General features: G+C 45.1%; 1 protein-coding gene across 2 annotated transcripts in view; it reads right to left on the bottom strand.

Annotated features, from left to right (window-relative positions):
• ANXA13 (annexin A13) overlaps positions 1 to 16,976 on the bottom strand; it is a 164,739-nt gene that overhangs the window by 49,579 nt on the left and 98,184 nt on the right. For both annotated transcript variants that reach the window (XM_085604991.1, XM_085604990.1), the window contains exon 2: positions 3,156 to 3,231. In XM_085604991.1, the coding sequence (XP_085461117.1) occupies positions 3,156 to 3,231 (76 nt within the window). The remainder of the gene's footprint in view (positions 1 to 3,155; positions 3,232 to 16,976) is intronic.

Below are 16,976 nucleotides of genomic sequence, written 5' to 3'. Positions count from 1 at the left end.
ACTCCATATCTCGTTGTCTTTCCTTTCTCCCTACTTATCACTCTCTTTTAAATACACCTACGGCTGACTCAGCAATTCTCACCAACGTTTGGCCTATCTCTCTTCACTTTCCTGTCAAAAATCACAGAAAGGTGTGTTAACATCAGCTCCTTACTTTTCTTTAAGCTCGTTGCATTTTAGATCAATCCTAGGCTAGGCTGTCCTGTCACGGAAGATCTTCGACTCACTTTTGATGATGGTGGTTCAGACATCCAGCTGCTCTTAAACCTCTCAATGACGTTTGATATGGTCTCCCCCACCAGTCTTCTCAAATATCCGTGGGAGGTCTGTAATAAATCCTTTCGACTGACTGCTCTCAGGTATCTCTCTACCCCCTTACAGATGTGTATTTAGATTAGTCATCTGTGGAGTTTCTGAGAGTTTAGCCTGGACCACGATCCTCTTAAATATCAATGTTGATGTGCTAGGCAACCCTATATGGACTTTTTAATCTCTTTTTGTCTTATGCGGATGACTGGTTGTCAAACTTAGCGATGGCAGCGGACTCAGGCAGAAAAAACGATAAGAGCTGTCTCTCTTCTATTGCGCTTGTGATGGATGACAATTCCCTTCGCCTCGCTTCTGACAAACCAGCGGAGATTGTCTTTGGTAAGCTGGCTGGTGTCTGGTTGGATGATTGGTGGCACTCTGCACTCGGTGCTCCCCCTTTAGCCTCTAAATCTGCACACATTCTATGACAGCTGGTTTTTAACCACGATATCCAGAATGTCTCTTCTTGTTTTGAGCTCCACAGAGTCTTGTCTAACCTCATTTTAGAAGGTCTAACATTACTTTTTTCATTCTTTCTATACGAGATTACTATAACTTTGTTTCCTAGTTGCTTCTCTGTCTTCACACATCTGCAGTACTTCTATTGCTAGGCCTAAACCACTGCTCGCAAATTTTCACACATCTTGCTTCCCTTTATTGGCTTCTGCAAATGAAGAAGTCATCTTTGTCTTTGTCACAAGGACATCTCAATGCCCCCTGATTATAAGGACACAATTTTCTCCCTAGCTATCATTCAGAGCCTCAGATGCATGAGTGCCCATCTCCTCATTGTTCCTAAGTACCATCTTCCCTCTTGGAGAGCAAAGCATTTTATGTATTGATGGCTAGAGCTTCCAGTCCACCTCAGATCTTTCCAGAATCATCTTACCTCCAGGAACAACATTAAAACAGCACTCTTCTCTGCCTCTTGAACATTTTGCCATTTTTCAGCTTGTAGATCTTAAGACAAGACATTGCCAGGCCATCCAGTCCCTGTGCTGAAGTGCATTTTACACATATTTTAATTAAAAAAAAAATATATATACACTTTTCATATGTGTAGTCTTTAAATGCATTTATGATGAGGCGCCTGCGGCCCTCTGACTGACGATTACAATTAATCTTGTTTGTCTTTGCTTCTTTCTTCTGCTGGTGTTATCCTTACCACAGTTCTTTTTTCCTTCTTTACATCACAACAACGTTTCTCGTCAAGCTCGTCATTCTTTGCTATTTTTTGGACTAAATTGAAAATATATTTGCCACACACTGCTGCATGCCACACAATGCTACACAAAACACTGCTGCACGCCGCACACTGCTGCACGCCGCACACTGCTGCACGCCGCACACTGCTGCACGCCGCTGCATTACTCACTGCTGCATGCTGCACGACACTGCTGCATGCAGCACACTGCTGCACGCCGCACACTGCTGCACGCCGCTGCACGCCACAGTGCTACATGCCTGACACTGCTACACGAAACACTGCTGCACGCCGCACACTGCTGCACTCCACACACTGCTGCACTCCACACACTGCTGCACTCCACACACTGCTGCACTCCACACACTGCTGCACTCCACACACTGCTGCACCCCACACACTGCTGCACCCCACACACTGCTGCACCCCACACACTGCTGCACCCCACACACTGCTGCATGCCGCTGCACGCCACACACTGCTGCACGCCGCACACTGCTGCACGCCGCACACTGCTGCACGCCGCACACTGCTGCACGCCACACACTGCTGCACGCCACACACTGCTGCACGCCACACACTGCTGCACGCCACACAATGCTACACAAAACACTGCTGCACGCCGCACACTGCTGCATTACTCACTGCTGCATGCTGCACGACACTGCTGCACGCAGCACACTGCTGCATGCCGCACACTGCTGCACGCCGCTGCACGCCACACAGTGCTACATGCCTCACACTGCTACACGAAACACTGCTGCACGCCGCACACTGCTGCACGCCGCACACTGCTTTTATGCGCGTTTATGCTACTGACATTGTAAATGACAATGCCTTTTATTTGTTTTAAAACCAAAACATAAATAAAAGGCATTGTAATTTTACAATGCCAATAGCTTTAACTTTTATAAATGCGAGACCTATTGCATTGCAAATGCTTGTTTTTTTTTTGTTTATGTGCAGTAAGTGTCACCTTCCTCCACAGAAACATTCAATGGCAATTTGGTGTTTCTATATGTGCTGCACAACACAGCAAACAATGAAACAACAAAAACAAGGAGAAATAAAGCATTGCTCCTCGTGTAGCCTGTTTAAGACCAGGTTTTCCCTGGTATTAATTTTGGCTCTGCCTCATATTTACGCCACCCTTGTACATAGGGGGCAGCGTCAAAATCAATGGATGTTGTGGCAGAATGCCCACCGCAATACCCACTGCCCACCCCTTTCACGCTAAGTACAGCGTAAAAAGGGGCCTTATTTACAAGGCAGCCTTAAGCCACAAGGCTGCCTTGTAAATAAAGGGAAGCCCGTATTGCCACCACAACTTCACTAAAAGTGATGTTCCTGTGGCGATAGGGGCTTAATTATGCCCCTCAATATCAAAAAGCAATATTGCGATACTTCCCATATGACAAGCCATTCCCTGTGGTGGTTTGAAGCACAGTAACAGCGGGTGGAGGGGACGTGGGCTGTTATGGTATAGTTATAACGAGAGCAATATTGGTGTTAATGAATGGGAAAATGGTGATGCTTAAAGTACGAAAGTTATGCTTTTTATGATGTGCATCCTTCATTTCATGCCAGTCCTGTACATTAGGGACCCCACGAGCTCACAGGTTCTCAACAGCGGTGCACCTACCCGCTCCTTTACAGGCCTTCTGTAACTTCTTGGCATCCCGCTCTGCATCGAAGTCATGATGACGTTTGATGGTTGGCTGCAAAACAGAGAATGTTTAAAGGTGAGTGACAAAAGATGCACATTGTGTCCACGCACCGTCTATGCACCCCTTTGAGTCGGAGCTTGACATGCACTGACAAAGCCACAAGGTCTGCGTTTTATAAGTGAAAGTGCTTCTTTGTTGATTTGTAATGTTGTGTGTCGAAGTGGTGGAGGCAGGAGCAGTGTGTAGTGAACATGGGGCAGTGTGTAGTGAGGCTGGGGAGGTATGGGGCGAAGGTCTGTTTGATGGTAAATATATGAGGTTAGATGCGGTGGGGCACACTTACATTATGCACAGAACATGGGCCGTGTGTGCACAAACCTAAGCAGGGCCTGGCGTGGTGTGTGTGTGCTGGTATGGCTCTGTCCTCCCTTACCACTTCAGGAGCTTTCAGGGCAGTCCCACTGTCCTGGATAGAGGAGCAGGTCAACCATGGAAATATCAGATTTCTTAATTAATGAATGAATGAATACGGTGGTTGGCGCACGTTCTCCAGAGGTATCTATGAGTAAGGACTGGTCCAGTGATCTCAGAAGAGAGCAAAAAAAGACTATTGGGAAACATCGGCCTTTAGATCCTTATGAAAGGAAGAGTGATTTGTGATACTGGGTAAAGACAGTGGCAAACGATGGGTGGAGGAGTTGTGGCAAATCTGGGGAACTGGGTTCGAGTCTCGGCAAGGACGGGCAACATCTTGCGATTCTGGGCAAATCCCTTAATCTCCCCGCGCCTAACAAACAAGCATTTGCAATGCAATAGGTCTCGCATTTACACGAATTTGAGCTATTGCTATTGTAAATGACTATGCCTTTTATTTATGTTTTGGTTTTTAAAACATAAATAAAATGAATTCTCATTTACGATGCCAATAGCTTAACCCCTTCAGCGCTGCGCGGATTCCCCCGCGGTGCTGAAGGGTTCGAGCGCGGGCGGGGCCATGACGGAACGGTTCCGTCATGAGCACAGCTCAACCGATGCTCATGACGGAATCGTTCCGTCATGAGCATGGAAGGGGTTAAACCTGTGTAAATGCGAGAACTATTGCATTGCAAAAACAGAGATACACATATAGAGACAGACACGGACACACAGAGACAAAAATACAAGCAGATATGCACATATAGAGACTATAGAGACAGAAGTGCATACACAGACACACACAAACACATTCATGCAGATACAGAGATATATTGCACATACAATGACAGTAATACACATACACACACAGTGATGCACACACTGAGACAATGATGCACACAGAGGCTTGATGCACGTACAGAAACACTGCTGCACAGACAGAGACAGTAATACACATACAGAGACAGTGATGCACAAACAGAAACAGTAATGTACATACAGACACAGTGATGCACACAGATGAGTGTTGCACATACAGAGACAGTGATGTAAATACACAGACTGAGACGTACCCACTAAGACAGAGACACACAGACACAGTGATGCACACTCAGAGACAATGATGTACACACAGAGACAAAACGCACAAAAAGAGACAATGACGTATCCACAGAGATAATAATGCACACATAGAAACAATCATGCACAAACAGAGACAGTAATGTACACACATAAACAGTGATACAAACACATACACAATGTATCTAAGCAATGCTTGTATGCGATCTGTACAGAATTTGTATATCATACATTATGTTTCATCTCCTGCATGTCCACTTTTGCTGTTGTTTTTCCTACTATTAGTTTACTTGTAATGCCTATCATGTATGCATATGCAGCGAACACATGCTTAATTAGGTATCGAAGAACACTGCTGCACGTTACAGACACCACTGAGCATGAACGCTTACATTTCCCAAGAAGCTAGAACATGCACACACCTTCCACTGCAAAATCGTGGCTCTTGAAGATGTACTTGAGATTCTCTTATATACACTATGATTGTCATCACAAACATACAATAATGACGTCACTATCCAGTGCATTACCCCTGCCCTCTCGGGTGGTAATTAACAATTGCGTTAGAAAGAAAGTAAACTTTAGCAGGGGTTTGGAATAATAGAGTGAACGCCCCAAGCTCATTAGATATGCGGCGGGGGGGTGGGGTATCCACCGGCTGTTTGTGTGGGGAGTTCGAGTACAGGGCAGGCGCTGCGGCGCTCGAGCGGGCTGACACAAACAGGCACTGTAAAGAAACGGTGTGTCAGCCGCAGTGGGACTGTGCACACTGTACAGTTTGACAAATTCCCAGAAATGAAAAACTCGCAACACTAAAGACACTGCGCGTAACGATATTCATTTCCATACCGAGCTATTATGGAGAATATCCGCAATAACATTAATAACAGCAACGAATATAACAAGAACATCCATAATTATTGTTAGCATTATTTCAATAGGAATTTTTTTTTTAATTTTTGTGTTGCTAGCAGAAATCTTGCATTTTCGTTGATAGCATTCTTTAATAATGTTTGTAGTAAACCCCCAATAAAAACATTCCGCCACCAATACGACGCTTTCACACTAAATTGCGTAAACAACAGTGGTGTAATCGTGACAGCATTATTGTATGAGACGACAAAGCAAAACCAGTGGTGTGCGCGCACCACAGAGGAACGGGGGCAAGGGAGCGCGGCAGCGAGGCGAATGTGCGCTGCTGCACGTGCTAGACACCGGTGGGAATGGGCGGAGCAAAGGCGGAACATGCGCCCACCTTTGCTCAATTGCGTGCTGTATTTTTTTTTAAAAGCACGCTAAAGCCAATGGCAGTCGGCGAAAGCAAAACCACACGCACGAGCGTGTGGTTAGCTTTCTGAAGCCCGTAGAAGAGGTATCGCGCTGCGCGAGCAGTGCTGCGCACTGCAACGCTAGGCGCGAGACCTAAAAATGAATGTGTCCTCATGTAACACAACTGGTGCTCGTGTAAAGCGGTCTGATATCCGATACCTTCAGGTCAAGTTTGCGCTATATAAAACTCCGTAAAAAAACAACGATTCCACATCTTGGGGATTAGGACTTAAAAAGCTCCGCCGCCCATTTGGTTCTGCCTCAAATGAGGGACAGTTGCCATACATTAGGAGACTGAGTGAAGGGGGCGTGTGGGGATGTAGAGTGAATTACGGGACTGAATGGCAGGAGCACCCGTGCAATGTGGAGCCTGATGATCCAGGCAGAGAGTATTGAATGTGATTCTGTGCTGCAGCGGAACCCAGTGCAGCCTGCACCAAACCTCTGCCATGTGTTCAGAGTTACATATTGAGCTAGTGTTCAGGTATGAAAGAAATTTTAGTCTTAGGCACAGATTTACAAACACTTTGCATAGGGATTGTGTAACTTTTTTAACGGAAACTTGACATAAAATGTTGTGGTGAGATTTACTATCGAATGCAATTTGCGATTTGCATTGGATTGCAGCCCAAAGTAGCGCAAACTGCAAAATGCACTGCTTTGAATTACTTTGCATCAAGGGGGTGTTCCATAGGTGGTGCATGGGCGTTCCCATGGTTTTTGATCTACAAAGAATTGTTAGCAGGATTTGTGCCAAAATCCTTAGCCTCCACGTGGCAGACGTAATAATGAGAAATATTTTCATTTCTTCTCGTTCTTCCCACTTGGCATTTGTGCTGCATTAGTCCAGCACATAATCTATGCTTTCTACAACACAGCAGACTGCCTTGCACTATGGTGCAAGGGTGTCTTCATTGTTGAATACTGAAGTAAACAATTAGTGATTGGTGGAATGCTTGAATTAATAATAGCCAATGGTAATTACTCAGGGGTGCATCACAGTCCATCACTATTCTACACACCATGCCACCTCATCTTGGAGCCAGCTATATGCAAATCAGTCTTGACCCTTCTGCACTGGGAACTGTTCAGCCTGAACGGCCAAACCAGGTCCGCCGGGAACCGTATCACAAGCAACCCAGGGCCAGTTTCACACTAGTTATGGACTCATTAGCCAGGTATAGTTGGGTTCTAGTGACACAGTGTGCACGGGACACGTCTTAGGATGACATACTAAAGTATATAAAAAGTGATGGATGGAATGCTCAGCGACAGAGTCAATGGTAGCCAGTGGCCTATAAATACCAAGGGAGAGGGGCAAGTGCTTTTCAGAGGTCAGCATCACTGAGCAGAGGCAGGACCTGCAACACACCAGTCACCCAAGGAAGGGCTGCTTCCAAGGTGGGCCTTTGACCAAGCTTCTGTAGCAATGGGTAATACAAATAACTAGACTGTTGAGATGGAACAGTCCTCTATATGGTAAGAGCCGTGTACCTGTGCCTTGAATGCCCAACTGTACTTTTGTCTGGATCCCTATTTCTGATTTGTTTTGTCAGAGGTGAACATGGATCATGCGTGTGCACAATGACATAGGCCTTCCTTACAGATTGCGGTCTTGTTGAACTGGGAGGGTCGCCGAAAGTGCTGCCCTCATAGTGGGGGTAGGCTACTGCCTTCACTAGGAGTTATTAAACAAAGAAGGCTTGGGTCCTTGTGCTATCTGGACTGGGCCACTATAATATTTTATGACATATGAAATGTCCAGATAGAATCTTTATAACAAATTAAAGAGAACAGGACCTTAGACAATCAATTGAAAGGCCTGAGTGTTTTATTTCACTCATCTTTACAAGTTAGTTTGCCTACTATCCTGCCCGTGTCTGATGCTTAAGGAATAGTCATTTTCAAGGGTGTTGTCCTTGCGGGGAAAGGATGAAGAATATTCCCTCATGACACACCCAGTAGGTCTTATCTGACTTCAGCTAAGTGATAGTGTCCTCCCAGTGTACATTAGAAATAAGGACTGGTCATTTGGAATTTATTTCACAACTTATGATTATTTCACTTGTTCACTGTTATGTGTAATGTTTTTGTATTCCACTGTGTTGCATTTCAAATTGTTTATGTATGAATATTATTTGAAATCATGAAAATGTTATTTTACAAAAAAAGTGTTGCCCGACAACATGACATGAAAATAATGGTTTAATCTTGTTCTAAAAGACTTGTAAAGAAGAGTGAAATAAAACACTTGTGCCTTTCAATTGATTGTCTAAGGTCTTTTTCTCATTCATTTGTTACAAAGATTCTATCTGGACATTTCATATGTTATAAAATAAAAAATTCCCTAGGAGTTAAGCAACACAAGCGCAGTGGGGGCAGCATACCGTGTAGTGATCAGTAGTAGTTAAAAGGTCCGTTTTAGGTCGAGCCTAGAGTAGCGCATGCGCTGCTCTAGGAGATGACCTTTTGGAATCGGTCTGCACTTTTCAAGCACTCGTGCTTGTGGTGGCATCCACCTTGCGGGAGCGAGCAGCGGCGCGCAGGGCCATCTGTTTCCAATTAGCGTTTCAAGCACTTGTGCTTCTGTTAGCTGATGACTTCCTGTGATCAGGCTGGTTACTTCAATAGCCTTGGTTTGGAAGAGTGTCGAGTGGGAAAGCTTTGAGCTATTGATTGATGAAGTCTGAAATGTATCACCAACAGGGGGAAAAGATGTCAGGCGCTCGGTGAGCGACGGCTGGCTATTGATAAAACCAATTTCTCGCTCAAATTCGAAATTCATCGCCCCCTTGTCCTCCAAGCCCATTTACCAAAGTTAGGTCTTTTATTTAATGCCTCGCAAGGCCCCGGCAAACAACAAGAAATTTCATAAAATCTCGGCAAGTGTGTGTTTTTTTTTCTAATTCACTGATTACAGCCGTATGGGGACTGTGCTACCATTAAACTATTGAATTCATGGAGACAAGGTTGAAATTGGACCGAATTGGCTGTCACATTATTGCCGATGCCCAATGATAAATTGGGGTTTAATCAAAAGAGGCCACTGTCTGTGTGATTGATCAAAAAAAAAAAACCAGGAAGGCACGCCTCATGCGCAGATTTATTTACACTTTTTTTTTTTTTTTAACACACACGCACTCCTTTCAGAAAATAATTTTATATTTATTTTTCCTCTTTTGCGTTTCTTGTGCTACAGGCTAGGCTGGCCCTGCCTCTGTCTGCAGCATATACATGCAGTATATGCATGCATGGTTTTTTAGAAAAATACTTGTACTAATATATGGGATGGTTCGTGCAACTTCCAGGTGTCGGTTCTCGCCTCCCTGGAAGAATGCAGTGCATTTCACCCTTGCACATCTATGTTTCTTGTTAAACCTGTAATGCGACACATGTGTCCTCTCTGTGCTTTCTGGGCTCAGCTTCTTTTTAGTTCACATACACAACAAAGCCATACCTGGGAATGCAACATCGGATACCTGCAATCCAAGCCTCTGTTTATAGAAAACACGCTAAAGTGCGCGGTTATTTAATATCTAAACACAGGGGCCTTAAAAATGAAAATGAAAAAAGCAAGGCCCTTAATTTTCTAGCTTCTGCTTCTAACAAAGCTGGAAGGAAAACTGGGGCCCAATCAACCTTCCTCGCCGAGCAGGGCTTGACAGCTCCTGGCCTCGAAAATCACATTTGAAGCGTCTGGCTCCGGCAGGAGCAAATGTTGCTTATGGGGAGAGCGAGTGCAGAATAAATGTGAGTAAACGGAGAAGGAAAGATCCTCAGACATTTATTTTCTGCCGGATGGTTTCAGTGTTTCCAGGTATGGTACCTTTCTTTTGTTTCCTGTGTCTGTTGTGTGTGTCATGCATGTGTTTGTGTGCTGTCGGGGGCCGGTGACAAATAGCGCAGAGAGCTTCATGTGGCTGTGAGAGAGGTAGGCAGAAAGGTTCCCAGGGCTTTAAATAGAACTATTTAAGCAAGCATTGGCATAGCCACTAGGTCTCGCCTTTGGGACCTTATAAGTGTTTAGCCATGCAACAGTTGATGTTATAGCACCAAGGATATTGTGCTGCATAACTAAATACTTATAAGGTCCCAATAGCGAGACCTATTGGCTATGCTATGCTGTGTCACTGGTGTGAGGCCTACAGGCTCCCTCAACTTTTTGAAAGTTCAGTTGCTGTGCACTTAACTTACCCATGGCCTGTAGGACCCGGCCCCTCTGGAGGGTCACCCCCGGACATTTTGCCTTTTTCCCTTCATTTTTCGCTGAATTTGTTTTGTTGTTCGTAGGACTCTGTACCTCTCTTACCACTGCTAACCAGTAATAAAGTGCTTGCGCTAACTCCAGTAAACATGATTTGATTGACTTACACCAGATTGGCATATTTAATTTATGTAAAAGTCACTTGTAGAGTTGTATACCATATAGAAAGGAAAAAGTATGCAGTTCCTCAAACAGAAGGGGGGGTGTAAAGGAAAAGAAGAGACCGTAGGGAAGAGGAATTCCTCTATTCGGAACTAGGGTCCTCACACACCCAGCAAGCTAGGTGTCATGCTTCATCATATGGACCTGCTCCTCGTCGGGCCGGCGCTGCAATGCCCGACGGGCACCCTAAAAGGGGCTCTTTAGCGGAGATCTTCAGTTCCTGGCCGTATGATGCAGTGTGTGTGAGAGGGACCTAGTGGTGTAGATGTGAGTGCAGGTAAGTGAATTAAAACAAGTTAGAGAGTCCAAATTTTTTTTTATTGGGGATGGCTCTCTACCTGAATAAAAAGCGGAAGCAGAATGGCAGCTAGCTGATGTTATGATTCAGCTTGGAGTATTCCCGGGTCGAGTGGCGCGAGGGTAGGTTGGTAGCCCTTTCCGGCAACAACCTTTAAGACACCAGAACCTGGGTGTCCAGGTGGCGCCACGGCCACGGATAGGAGCATGGTACTAAACCATATTAGGTTCCCCTAGGCATATGGCGAGACCGTTCCCATACAACAGGTAGTTCTTTTCCTTTACACCCCCCCTTCTGTTTGAGGAACTGCATACTTTTTCCTTTCTATATAACTAACTGGGCATGTATGCTGGACCTCCTTAAATAAAAGCCCATCAGTCCCTCCTTTGTCTACATTGTATACCATATACCCATGGCCTGCAAATTAAAGGCTACTAGTGGACCTGCAGCACGTATTGTGCCACCCACTTAAGTAGTATCTTTAAACATGTCCCAGGCCTCCCACTGTAGCCTTAATGCAGTTTTAAACTGTCATATCGACTTGGCATTTAAATCCCCTTGCCAAGCCTTAAACTCCCCCTTTATTACATATAAGTCACTGTTAAGGTAGGTCATGGACAGCCCCAAGGGCAGGGTGCAGTTTATTTAAAAAGTTGAACATGTGCTTTTAAGTTTTACATGTTGTGGTAGTGAGAAACTCTTAGATTCATTTTTCACTGCTGCAAGGTCTACTCTCCCATTGGATAACATTGGAGTTGCCTTATTACAAGTGTAATTTCAAAATGGGAAGTGATAATCAACTGATTGGTGTATCTGGAATCACAATTTAAATTCCTAACAATTCTGAAAATGCCACTTGCAGAAAGTTACTAAATTGGGGCGTTGGGCTATTTACTCAGGAAAGTTGGCCCACTTATAACTCAAACAAAAGAGATACATTGCTGATAATGATTTTGTCCACACAGTTTTTGACAGTGATAAAGTTTTTCATTTTCTTGACCTCAGTTATTTAATTCAAACTTTAGTTATCTTAAACAACGCATTTATGCACTTTACATAGTCTTAAAACAAACTCCACGCTTTTGACAATCTTTTGGGCCCATGAACTCAAAAAACAAAGTACATAAATCGTTACTTCAGATCAGTGACAAAACACAGTGCTATAAACATAAGTACATTATACCAGTCATCAATTCTAGAAATGAATGGAGTTGTCCAATTCTGCTCTATTTTTAAGCAAACTCATTATTTATACTCATTTAGAGGGGTTGTACCATCATGGTTATTAATTATTGTTAACTCCTTTGTGCAACACGGTCAACGCATTTCATATGTTCCTTATTATGGGTTATTCTCAGAACCAAGACTGGTTTCTAGACAGATGCCGGTGTTGAACTCTCCTTTTTAGGTCCCTCCTGAGCCAGCGCTTCAGCGCTGCTCTGGCGAGAGTTTTAGTAAGCGCGTTTTGGAAGTGCAAACTAGTGGCTTTTCAGGCCTCCAGCTTGCGTTCGCGATGTCGTGCACACGCACAGATGCTATCCTTTCTAGCATCCTTCGCATGGCAGGCTTTCCTCCCCCTCTCTCACCTGCTCCTCCCCCTCCCTTACTGCGTGACACAGCCTGCGTGATCACTTTCGCGGCCGCTTTGATGATCTTAGTGAGCCGCGCGGCCACTGAGAACATCAAAGCGGCCGCGAAAGTGCACACCATTTGCCAGCCTGCGTGCCTCTCTCCGAAATTTAACACTTACAGGACAGCCAGGCCCCGCCTCTCTTTCTACTTGGTGCTTTTCAGAAGGGGGGTGCAAAATTACAATTATGGATGTGCAAAGGGTTATTTCGGCCACAAAAGTTTGAAAAACTCAGTTTTCACACTTAACGTGCTTCGAGATTTCCCCTGGTTCACGTCACTGTCTGAATTGGTTTTCTCCCAACAGTGAGGTCATTTTCATGCTACCAGCGCCCACCCAAGCCAAACACGCGGTGTGATTCACGCTTATTGCTTTTTTGCATCCTAATTTAATAGGCTGGGAATTACATAAATCCTGTTTTCTGCATAGTAAATCCTTTACGTGTTCAACAAGGGCGCATGCGACCTACATTGTAGTAAAACTAATATTTATTCACAGCTCTCCTGAAGCAAAGCAGCTTAACAAACTACCCAAAGCTGAAAAGTGTTATTTCGTCCGATGCGAAGGTTTTTAACAACAACAAAAATACGAGGCATCTTCTTAGACCCGAAATTCTAATTCTAATGGCGTGATTGGGTGAAATCCATCATTATGTACATTCATGAATTTTAAACATTTTAAAATGCCCTTCAATTAACCTGCTGGCAAAGTTCGCCAGGTTTTCTGGGAAAAATTCTCCTTCACACAGGATGTTTGAAAATCTTTATTAGAAAAACATGTTTCACTCAAAAGTCAATTTACAAATTCCCCGTCCTTTTTTCCTAAAAAACATGTTTTAAAAGACATTAGTGGAGTTTTCCTATAATTTTGCCTGCTTGAAATGGCGCACTTCCTCACGTGTTAGTGCTTTCTGGAGGTATCTCACAGGGTGATTTCCCCAGGACTGTGGGATCTTTACTCTCACACTGACCTAAGCAAGGACTCTCCCACACACTGTCAGCCAGGGTCTCCCCACAAAGACACGGTGTGAGCGGCCATGTGAGGTCAGGACATGGCATAATGCCCTGCACTAATGGCAGGTGTGCTTCAGAAGTGCACTCACCAACCCCTCACATACACTCTGTCACCCACACACAGTCAGCCAGGGGGCTCACCACAAAGACACGGTGTGAGCTGCCACAGTGAAGTCAGGACACAGCCTAATAACCTGCACCAATGGCTGGTGTGCATGAGGAGCGCACCTTACTAACCCCTGACCTACACTCTGGGACCCACACACTGTCACCCAGGGGTCTCCCCACAAAGACACAGCGTGAGCTGCTACAGTGAGCTCAGGACACCATCTTATAACCTGCACTACTGGCGGGTGTGCTTCAGAAGTGCACTCACTAACCCAGGGGGCTCACCACAAAGACACGAAGTGAGCTGCTACAGTGAGCTCAGGACACGGTCTTATAACCTTCACTGCTTTAGAAGTGCACTCACTAACACCTCACATACACTCAGCCCTGCCTCAGCAGACTCAGCAAAGCCTCTTGTGACACTTGTGAAAAGCTGCAGCGCATCAGCAGACACTGAAGAGAAGGAATTGAGTGTGGGCGACGAAGTGTCACACATGTAAATAATTGCGCACGCATCTTTTTCTTCGATTCACCATTAATACAAAGCTTTATTTTAAATATTTCTTTGCAATCTATTTCTTCTTCCCTAGAGCTCTTGTCGCCTGTTAATCCTTGTGTAGGAAGTAGGACGACAACAAACGGACGCGCTTCGGCAGGCACTGTTCACCGAAAAGAATGAATGTCACTTTGAACCTGTCACGCGAGTCTCTAATAATGTTTTACAGCTGCGAGTTCTGAACCCAGCGATACACATTTAATTAATTCACTATAAAAGAGTATATTTACAAAAACAAATATGAGCAGTAAGCCTCCTGGGAGAGAGACTGAGTGCTAAGCCAGAGGAAAGAATAAAAGACGCAAACATTTTATTCAGCAAGAAAATGGAATATGCTACTTACCAGTATGCATCTGTTCTTGGCATGTAGAGCTGCAGATCTGTACACTTTTGCATAGATCGCCATCTGGTGTTGGGCCCGGATGTTTGCAGTTTGTTTTTCTTCTTGGACAGTCTTTGGAAGTCACGAGTTCGGTGACTCCTCCTTCGGTCCGTACTGCGCATGGGCTTCGGCTCCATCCTCAGATTGTTTTTCGCCAGCAGGGAAAAGATGGAGCGTAGTGATAACAGTAAGAAACCCATGTGTGTTGTATCTAAATAAGATAGACTGGAACGGATACAGGTAGCCGGGGAGGCGGGTGGGCGTGTACAGATCTGCAGCTCTACATGCCAAGAACAGATGCATACTGGTAAGTAGCATATTCCGTTCGAGGCATATGAGCTGCAGATTGTACACTTTTGCATAGATTATATAGCAGTACCCAGCCCTAGCGGCGACCATCCGTTGCAGCGGTTTGAAATAGTGTCTTTAGTACAGCCTGACCCACACTAGCTTGTTGCTTGGAATGCACGTCTACACAGTAATGTTTTGTGAAGGTGTGCGGTGTTGACCATGTGGCTGCTTTGCAGATGTCATCTAAGGGTATGTTCCCTAGAAAAGCCATAGAAGCCCCCATCTTTCTTGTAGAGTGGGCTTTAGGTGGAACAGATAATGGTTTTTTTGTTTTGTGATAGCAAATTTGTATGCACTTTACAATCCACCTAGCTATCCCTGATTTAGAGATGGGGTTGCCTTTATGCGGTGGAAAGAAGGAGACAAACAATTGTTTGGTTTTCCTGAAAGGTTGCGTTCTTTGTATGTAGTACAACAAAGCCCTTTTAACATCAAGTGTATGTAGAGCCCTTTCCGCAACAGATTGAGGTTGCGAGAAAAAAACCGGTAATTCCACCGATTGATTAAGATGGAAGGGGGAAATGACCTTGGGCAGAAATTTTGGGTTTGTACGAAGTATCACCCTGCTGTGATGTATCTGCAAAAAGGGTTCTTGTATAGTGAACGCTTGTATTTCACTAACCCTTCTAAGGGAAGTGATAGCTATGAGGAAAGCTGTTTTCCAGGTGAGGAACTGTAGCTCACATTTATGCATTGGTTTGAAAGGCGGACCCATTAGCCGTGTAAGAACTACGTTTAGATTCCATACAGGGGAAGGTGGTGCCCTGGGTGGAATTACTCGTTTTAGGCCTTCCATAAAGGCTTTAATAGCGGGCACTCTGAACAGTGATAAATGCTGTCTGTTTTGTAGGTAAGCAGCAATTGCTGCTAGGTGTAGACGTATGGATGAATATGCCAGGTTACACCTTTGAAGATGGAGCAGATAGCATATGATGTGCTGTATGGATGCATCTAAAGGGTTGATTGTATTGTTACGGCAGTAAACAACAAATCTCTTCCACTTTGCGGCATAGCATGCTCGAGTGGTAGGACGTCTGGCTTCCTTGATAATGTTCATGCAATCAGGGGGAAGGTTAAGGTATCCAAATTCTAAGATTTCAGGAGCCAGATCGCAAGGTTGAGCTGAGCTGGGTCCGGGTGCCTGATTTCTCCATGGCTCTGTGTTAGGAGGCATGGGGACAGGTGCAGTTTTTGATGTGGTACTACCGATAGCTGTAGCAGTGTGGTGTACCACGGCTGCCTGGCCCATGTTGGAGCTACCAGAGTGAGTTTGACGGAGTGCTGCTGTAGCTTCCTTACCACTAACGGAATTAGCGGGAGAGGTGGAAAGGCGTATGCAAATTTGCCTGACCAGTTCATCCATATCGCATTGCCTTTGGACAATGGGTGTGGGTATCTGGCGGCGAAGCTTGGGCATTTTTTGTTTTCGTGGGTGGCGATGAGGTCTATCTGAGGATGCCCCCACTTGTGGAAGAATGGGCGAAGAACTTGTGGATGCAGTTCCCATTCGTGCATTTGCTTCGTTTGTCTGCTGAGCAGATCTGCCATGGTGTTTTGTATGCCTGGGACGTGCTGTGCCAGGAGAAAGATTTTTTGTGGAATTGCCCATCTCCATATGCTCTGTGCTAAGCGGGAGAGCTGGGGAGAGTGTGTCCCCCCCCTGTTTTCGAATATAATACATCGCAGTCATATTGTCTGTGCGAATGAGGACTGCTTTGGCTGAAATTTGTTTCTGAAAGGATTTCAGGGCTAGAAAGATCGCCAATAACTCCAGATGGTTGATGTGGAGTACTTTTTGCTGTGGCGTCCATAGACCTTGCACTGTGAGGTGTAGAAGGTGCGCTCCCCAGCTGGAGAGCGATACGTCCGTCGTTAGAATCACCTGAGGAACCGGGTCCAGGAACGGCCGCCCTTTGGAAAGGTTTGTGGTGTTCCACCACTGCAGAGAGTGATGGGTGCGGCCGTCCACCAACACCAGATCCGTCAGCTGTCCCTGGGCCTGGTTCCACTGCCGTGCTAGGCACTCTTGGAGTGGACGCATGTGGAGTCTTGCATGGGGCACTATGAAGATGCAAGATGCCATCATCCCTATTAGCTTCATAAACACTCGTGCTGGGAGAGCGTGTTGAAGAGTGAATGTTTGGCACAAGGCTTGTATGCTTGCGATTCTGGCTGAATTGGGATAGGCTATAGCCTTGGAGGTGTCTAT

The sequence above is a fragment of the Triturus cristatus genome, chromosome 5_1 (assembly GCF_964204655.1).
Source record: "Triturus cristatus chromosome 5_1, aTriCri1.1, whole genome shotgun sequence".
Classification (NCBI taxonomy): Eukaryota; Metazoa; Chordata; class Amphibia; order Caudata; family Salamandridae; genus Triturus; species Triturus cristatus.
Note: the sequence above shows the minus strand (reverse complement) of the source record. Positions and strands in the feature narration are given on the sequence as shown.